An 8,576-nucleotide genomic window follows, 5' to 3' on the forward strand; every position below is an offset into this window, starting at 1 on the left:
AGTGAAATGTTGTGGGGGTAGACTTGGGCAGGCTATTGTTGGTGGTGAGGTAGGGGGCATTGGCAATTGGTGATTGTTTGGAGGACATTAGGAAATGAGGACGTGAGAAGACTTGAGAGGACGTGTGAAGACGTGAGGTCTTGAGGGGACACGTGATGACATGGAACGTGATCACATGCGTAGTGGAATCATGATGTTTCTTGTGCCCCCACATTGCCTTGGTGAATCCACACGGATCCTCTCCTTAGCTCTGCTTTTGGTTGCTTTAATGACTCTCTTATAGTTTATTCGTCGACCCCCCCCCCCAAGTATGTACAGTACACAAACTTCACTTTACTACAGTGAGGTTGTCTGGTGTTTCCACTGCCTGTGTTAATATTTAGGGTCAGTAAGGATGCCGATGCAGCTTCGAGAGGGGGAAAGAGATGCAGTGGCCTCACAGCTTTCTGAAGTCCCTAAAGTGATTCTCTTGACTCTAAATCTGGACACATAAAATGTATCTGTCTTTTACTCAGCCATTCTTTTTTTTACTCAAGTCACTGACATTTGATTACCTGTTTTGGGTTTGTGAGGGGTCATCATTTTCTATCAATGTAATCTTGTCAGGTTTGGCTGCTGTTGAAGTAATATGTAATATGTGTCCAGCCCTAGACCAAGCTGCATCTCTGTTATCAAATGTCCTGAAGGCAGTGTTTTACTGTTCACTCAACATAAAGGTTATCAGTAATTTTATCTGTGTGATTGTCTGTAAGTACTATAATGCCCAAACATTGGCCTTGTTAACATGATATATGACACCAGAGCCTCCTGATTGGCCATTATGGGCCTCCAGCTATATCAATTTCCTACTAATACAAGATGGGAACACCAGACAACACTTGTGTTCTTTTTGTAGTCGTGCGTGCCACCCTGACCCTATCCACATCCCACCCGTCCCACTTCTCCCCTGATCCTCCCTTTACCATCTTCCCACGGTTCCTCTTATCGGTCGAGGCCTATCAACAACCTTGTCTTCTCTTCCTCCTTCTTGCTCTCGTTTTTGAGGTCGGCGAACACCTGGGTGAAGTAGTGCGGGTCAGAGTTGATCTGCAGCATCTTGCCACTCATGCGGTTGATGATTTCCAGGCAGCGGTCCCAAAAGGCCTCCTTCTCAGCCTCCACCAGGAAGGGCTTGAGTGGGTAGGAGATCTCGTTGCCCATATAGGAGTAGGACAGGTAGAGGCAGGTGAGCAGAGAGGCTTGCAGCTCCCTCTCGCTGGCCACCTCGGAGGAGACCACATCGCGGCACAGCATGTAGAGGAAGACCACGTTGGCCGGGGTGATGAAGCCCTGGTCCTGCCAGCCCTGGAGGAGGAGGGAGCGGTCCACGCTTCGCAGCCACAGCACCGGGTCGGTGGGCGACAGGCGCTTCAGCCGGTAGCAGCGCCGGCACAGGAACTCACCCAAACTACGCATTAGCTCGCTGGTGGAGGCCTGGACGATCACCCGCTTGGGCGTGCCTGCGTTTGTTGCCTGGCCCCCAGTGGAACCGGTCAGCGAGTTCTTCTTGGTGGCTGCGGCCACGTTGGAGACGGTCTTGGAGGTGGGGATGGTGGCAGCTATGGTGGGTTCCTGCGTGGTGAAAGAGGACAAGTTGGCGCAGGACTGGGACTTTTTCAGCTTCTGGCTGTTGGTGATGGTGTGCTCAGTGCTGACCTTCTGCCCGTCGTCGGGTGGGAGCTTTTTGGAACCTTTCCGTTTGGCCGATACCGCCACAATGCGTTTCCATGGCAACACGCTGATGAGGGACTGGCGCTTGAGGCTCTTGGCGTCCTTGGAGTTCTTGCTGTTCTGGACGGCCGTGTAATGGCCCACAGTGGCCGGGCCATCCTCGAACAGGGCCGCCTTCCGGTAGCTGGGGGAGAGGGACAGTACAGTACCCATGGTTCCTCTGGGGTAGAGAGCTATGGATGGAGTGTTGGTTCTCTTCTCTGAGGGATCTGACAAAAGTGATTTTAATGGGAAGAACCAAAGATGCTTGTTCTCTGAGAGGGGAAATGGTACCTGTCAATAAACAGAAGAGATAGTGCATTACAAAGTAGTATGCTACAGCGTTTTGTGCATCGCAAAACAATCAATGCATTTTCAACAGTTATTAAAACAACAACTGTTGATCTTGGAAAATGCAGGAGGTCAAGTATTTTGTATTATTTGTATTAATTGGAAGGCATTAGATATATTATATATTACATTTGAATAGTATTCATATTTCGTGTTTATTTCAAACACATAGTTTTTAGTTTGTTCGGTTGACATACATCAGACGCAAATCTGACTTCCTATCTTTAAAACTGAAGTAATCAAAATGTCCAATTTATAACCAAATCAAATTCCTTTACAGCTTGGTTTAGATTAATCAATCAGTTCCTTGTGTGTGTGTTAATTGGCCTATGAATAATTATCCCGTTTCTTAAATAGCCTGTGTTTACAGGAGATTCATAGTTGCATGTTTTTTGTGTGTGTTAGTCACAGATGAATGAATAGACCTTGGACTATATAAAACATCCCAGAGACAGTTCATTCATAACGGCCAAATCTCGCAGCATTCACTATACAATTTTGAAATTAGTATTTGTTCAATATTCATATCAATCGTGATGTTAATATCATTTATAAGATGGATTATGTTCCATATCTCTAATTTCGAATGCGAATTTGAATGAATCTAACCAGGCAAAACATTACATCATTACTATGAGTTTTATATAAGGAGCAGGATAAGGCCACCGAAGCATGATAAAGAAATGTGCGCAAGCATCCATCTTAGCTTCAAAATGGAAGCCTTGAATGAAAACACCATCCACTTTAGCACAAGACAGCTTTGATATAGACATATATGGTACAGTTGTTGATGTTACTTATTTTTTTATTTGGGATATTGATAAATATTGTTTATTGATGACACATGACCCATTATTGAAGACATGTTCTCTCTCAGTTACCAAGATATGGAATGCAAGCAACCAAATCTCACTGTAATTTTAAAATGGTTGCTTAATTGTACCCAATAAAAACAAATGCAGTGCAATGATAAAGACACCGAATATACTGTATTGTTTATAGCATGTTGATTAAAACACTTGATAATGATGCTGACACAAGCTGCAGAATAACAACTGCTCATAAAGCCACGTCTTACCTTCAAATCAGTAGAGTCTTCTGGTTTAATCCATATAGAACCACGGCTTGTAATCTTTACTTGTAGTCAATTCTTGAGTATCATGTTATGATTGTGATTAACCGATAGGCCTAATAGTTGTTTTTCACACCGAGCTGCGGCCACTGGCACAAGCGCTGTCCACGGTCCTGGGGTATCTAGGGGGGAGCAAGACAAGGCGCTATGGAACTGAGCGCTCTATGGATGAACGTTTCCCGGTTCTTGTTGTGTCTATGTGTGGTGTCTCAATCTTCAGCTAAGAGTAATGGAATAGTCTCTTTCTCATAGAGGGCAATACCGGCACACAGCAGATGCGAAATGTATTGTTAACACTCGCTATTAGAGTAAAAATGTATTCCATTGAAGAGCAAAAATCAATAGCACGGCTGTTATCGCAGTCCTCGCGATGAAGCAGACAGAGGGGGGTGTTTCTCTCAAACACGCCGTAGGGAAAGTCGAGAAGGAAGAAAATGAAGATTTAAACATTGAAAATAAAACGATAAAATGTATACAACAGATTCTAAAAATAGAGGGCTTATCCTTAAGCAACCCAGCAAAAATCTCGACGCTTTGATGCAGGCATCTGCGGATACTCGGGTTGGCTGTGAACCTGATATGCAGCCATCCTATTGGTCCACGCTGTAGGCTGCTGTTTCTGCTATGTCGCTCTCGCAATCGTAGCGCTAGAGACTGTATTGTCTGTGGATGTGTGGGTAGCCAACCGCTGGGTGTTCGGTCCATGGTGCTGAATCCGCTGTATCCAGAGGTGCCCTTCACTCCACTGACAACCAATACAGTTATGCCATACAAACTAGTTGGATACCCTCATGTAAACTCAAACCCCATTGGCAGATCAGGGTTCTCCGTAGGCCTATATATTTTAGATAAACATGCATTTGTAACTTATTCTGAAATTCTGCATCGTGCATTTCCGATGGACAGGGTTTTTTAACAATTCGGAATAGGCTACACTTGAAATCCTTAATCAAAATGATAATTTAGAAATTTAGGCCATTATCCTTTCCATGTCACCAGAAAAATACCCTCAATATGTATTGGAAAGTACCATCAAGCTCATCACCTTGCACTTTCATCATCCTGTGAAGTTCATCACTTATTTCATCTGTAGCCTAATAAACGGCATGCTTTCCTGACGAGTCGTAGTGGGAGGACCAATGTGTTTCCATCGCATTTCCAACTCTACGGATAGCTTTGTTACAAAAACTGTTGCGTTAAATAGCAAATGTACCTACTCTGGTCTTGGCACGTGTGCACTGGCCAACAGCTTGCAGGTACAGTGCGGGTAGGCTGTGAGGCCAGGTAGGCTAGTCTACTTGGTGAGATTGTTATGAGTCCAAGTTTGCTTCAATATGTTTGCTGTTATATAAATAATTGCGCATAAAGGCGTTTCTACTGCCATTTCTTGCATAATACATAATACAGACACAAAAAGGTCCCACCATGTCGAACGAACAAATGATCTGTTGGCATTTATAAAATTGTTCTGAAACTTCCTGTTTCCATCACAGCTGTCTTGATTTTATTTTAGACTGCATGAATTTACTCACATAAAAACGGTGGATGGAAACGTGGTTTCAGTATTTATTTTAGACGGTATGAATTTACTCACATAAAAACTGGATGGAAACTTGGCTTCTGTCTTTCTTTTCATTTCCTCGTCTCATTTCTTCAAGATTCTTTCTCAATGGTGTTTACATCTTCTTCTGAGATTTACATTTTTTTGCCGAGTTGTGAACATCGAGGTAAAGGCAGATTCAGGTTGGAAATTCGACGGATATTCGCCTGTAGTTTTCCTTATGTCTACCAACAGCAGTTAGGGAGGTAAACAGAGTGACAAATCAAAATTTTCAAATTTCAATAGCTCTTTAACCATTACTCCTCAAACTTTCAAACCCGATGGCATAGACACACATTGTACATACTTTTTTTTGTTGATTTACATCTCGCACTATTTTAAATTATTTATTTACATATTTGAATTTCAATAGCTCATTGGTCATATGACCGACTGACTTCAAACAAGGTTCAGAATGTCCACTGACTACCCTTCTTTTTTTACAAACTCTTTAGTTTGTCCATTTTCATCTCACATGATTTTACATGAATTTTTCCAAATGTCAAATTTCAATAGCTCCTTGGTCATGTGACCTAATGACTTCAAACAAGATTCAGAATGTCTAATCAGTGGAACTACACATTGCACTCTCTTTAGTTTGCCCATTTTCATCTCACATGATGTTACATTAATTTTCCCAAATGTAAAATTTCAATAGCTCCTTGGTCATGTGACCTAATGACTTCAAACAAGGTTCAGAATGTCCACTGACTAAGCCTTCATATCACACACTCTGATGTTTGTCTACTTTCACCTCATGCTATTAGACTTAAATCTGTAAGCCTGAGACCCAGTAGGTGTGGACATTGCTGTACAGTGGACACCCATACTCAGAAGTCATTTGGAGAAAAAAGAGAGTATCTGACTGACAGAGCAGTTAACAGTGATTACTATTATCTGTCTGACCCCCTTGTACCCTCAAACCCTTCCAGGACATGACAATCTCACAACGCAGGATATTCCATGGTCCCTAGGCTCATTTCTAACAGTCCTCAAGCTTCAATAGGATAGTCAGTGACTGTGTAACTGTTGAAATTCAGAGTCAATGGTATCATTTTGGTAAGTCTTATGGTCGGGCATAAAATGTTGTCTTTGGTTTCTTTCTTTCTCAGGTCCTTCTGAGTGGACGGTATTGATGCCTTTTCAGTCTAGCTCCAGACAGTTGTCATTATGTTATAAGCACCACGCCACCCCAATCGGGGGTCATAACACCCTCTCACCTTCTACCATTTGTCTAAACTCCAAGAAACATGAGAGCCCTCCAAGCTGTAGACGCCCCCAGATCCATGACAACTGAGATTCCCATATCCACAGCCGCCTTAGCTTGTAGCTTGCAGGTCTAAAAGCGTTTTTTTTTTTGTCCTTGCTATGTTGAAATATCAAAGACTTAGCTTTTTTTTTGTGAATCTGGTAAGTCATTTCAAGTCAAAGCCTTGTTTTCCCTGGTACATAAATGTATACTACTAACTAGTTCTGTTTATTTAGACTTTGCAGCATAAAAACCTTGTCGAGAGCTGAAGAATACTTTCACAGCTGTATGTTAATAAAGAAATCCTACAGCTCAGTACAATGAATGTTAAGTCAGCTGTGGGACATGGACAGTCGAGGGGGATGCTGTTGTAGTGACAGAGTCATCACTATTTTCAGGACTTTTCTTTTGATGAGGGTCACAGCACTGGAGAATAACCTGGTTCTGGGCCAGATGTACCGCACTCATTGGCCTCTAACACAGTAAATAAAGTTATGTTTGCTTGTACACTGGTCGTCCTTATGTACTCCATGCAATACTTCATGTTTGTAATAGTTGATGTCATGTTTTGGTCCACATTTGTTTGGAAATGCGTATAACTGTCATTTGTCGTTGGCATACCGCTGCATGGTACTGTGACATTAGTTTCCATGTTGTCCACTAAAGCTGGTTGTTGTTAGTCTAAAGCATACGTTTACCAGTTTGTTTAATATTTGCATTTGTCACCCAGCTCTCTGCCTCAAGAGTCCAGTCTGCCTTTCACAGCCTTTATTTCAAAGACGACATTGTAATTCATTTACTGTCCCGTAAAATTGTTTTGTTGAAAATGAAAAAGTATTAATAGTAAGTTCTTACAAATAAGTGTTTTTGTGCAGGGTGGATTTTTCATATCGTGATTATCTGTTTTCATATTTTAATGTATTGTAATAAGCAACTAGAACTAGATAGTGGGTGCTAACATGACAACCGTTTAACCCTGCTGCACCTTTACCTACCTATTGACAACAACAAAAGCTTTTGAACATATTTTTATTGGCTATTTAAGTCCATAGTATTTAAGCCTTGACAATATACATGCGCCACAGCTAATTTTCCCAAATAAAGATGACAATGGGAAAGGGAAATATTGATGATGGCCAGAAATTCAGTCAACACTAACTAGATCATTACTCCAGAGACAGAAGGTGAGGCAGAGACTCTAGAGGACAGGAAAGATAACATACAAGCAAAAAGTGACAATGTTGTTTTTTTTCAAATGTTAAAGGATTGTGATAGTTTGTTTTCAGTTCATATTTAAGAGGACAATGACTCTTCTAAATGTGTAACATTTGCATATTGCAGGTCACAGCTCTGTGGCGAAGAAACAATTGTGAGGTGGTGGTTGCTGTTGTGAGGTCAACAGACAAAAAGTCCTTGTTCCTTCTCCAACATTCAAAGTTTAAAACTCTGCAGCCCCACATGCTTGTGGGTGAGGTAATAAATACGATTCATAACATGACAATAAGCATTTTTTTTTAAATCCCAATTCTAAACATAGTGTAAAAAGATTCATACAGTATTAAGGATGAACATAGAAGTACATTAGATGTGCACCTAGCCAAGTCTAAGGACATGTAATATCATTATGTAGTAAACTGGAATGGGAGTAGAATGTTTCTGATGAAGTACACTTGAATATTTATGGCCCTAATTCTGTCACTTTAAAGTAAATAGTGAAGATGTGTCATCACGTAAACACAGTATTTTCAGCAATAACACACTTTTTTGACTACATAACACATTATGTATGATACTTAATCTCCCTAACAAGGCAGATATACAGTTGAAGTCGGAAGTTTACATACACCTCAGCCAATACATTTAAACTCAGTTTTTCACAATTCCTGACATTTAATCCTAGTAAAAAATTCCCTGTCTTAGGTCAGTTAGGATCACCATTTTATTTTAAGAATGTGAAATGTCAGAATAATAGTAGGGAATTATTTATTTCAGCATTTCTTTCTTTCATCACATTCCCAGTGGGTCAGAAGTTTACATACACTCAATTAGTATTTGGTAGCAGAAAGAGGAAGGGAAGCGCTACTAAGGTACACAATAGTACATTTTGATAGACAGAAGGTGCTCTTTGGTAAATTGGTAATCAAAAAGAAAGGAGGACCAAGGCACTCTTCATATAATTAATTAAAATGCCTTTATTAGTATGGCATGTTCAATAGAAACAAAGTTTTTAAAAATCGGACGTGTTTCAGCTACATGGCCTTCGTCAGGGAGTACAAAAAAAGAATACAATGTCCTCTTTTGAACAGCTTTTCCAAACAACCAGCTTAGTGGACAGCTTTGCCCTAATTAGAAGAGGGAGTGGTTACAAAATTGATTGGACACACCTAGTAAGCAATACTATACACATCAAAAAGTGAAATACTGTAGCTATGTTATCATAAAAATACAGCTCCAAGCTAGAAGTATCAGGACACTTAGAAAGGTAGTTCTAACCT

General features: G+C 41.0%; 1 protein-coding gene across 1 annotated transcript; it reads right to left on the reverse strand.

Annotated features, from left to right (window-relative positions):
* Nucleotides 1-288: 288 nt before the first annotated feature.
* Nucleotides 289-3,863, reverse strand: LOC109892206 (cyclin-dependent kinase 5 activator 1-like). Its single transcript, XM_020484639.2, has 2 exons — nucleotides 3,179-3,863; nucleotides 289-2,043 (listed from the first exon to the last, which is right to left on the reverse strand). Exon 2 carries the CDS (start codon nucleotides 1,921-1,923, stop codon nucleotides 982-984), a length of 942 nt encoding a protein of 313 aa, XP_020340228.1. The 5' UTR covers nucleotides 1,924-2,043; nucleotides 3,179-3,863; the 3' UTR covers nucleotides 289-981.
* Between the last annotated feature and the right edge of the window lie 4,713 nt (nucleotides 3,864-8,576).

Source organism: Oncorhynchus kisutch, linkage group LG6 (assembly GCF_002021735.2).
Source record: "Oncorhynchus kisutch isolate 150728-3 linkage group LG6, Okis_V2, whole genome shotgun sequence".
In the NCBI taxonomy this organism is placed as follows: domain Eukaryota; kingdom Metazoa; phylum Chordata; class Actinopteri; order Salmoniformes; family Salmonidae; genus Oncorhynchus; species Oncorhynchus kisutch.

Coding starts and splice junctions, on each gene's coding strand:
- LOC109892206 (XM_020484639.2), bottom strand. CDS start 1,923: ATGGGTACTGTACTGTCCCTCTCCCCCAGCTACCGGAAGGCGGCCCTG.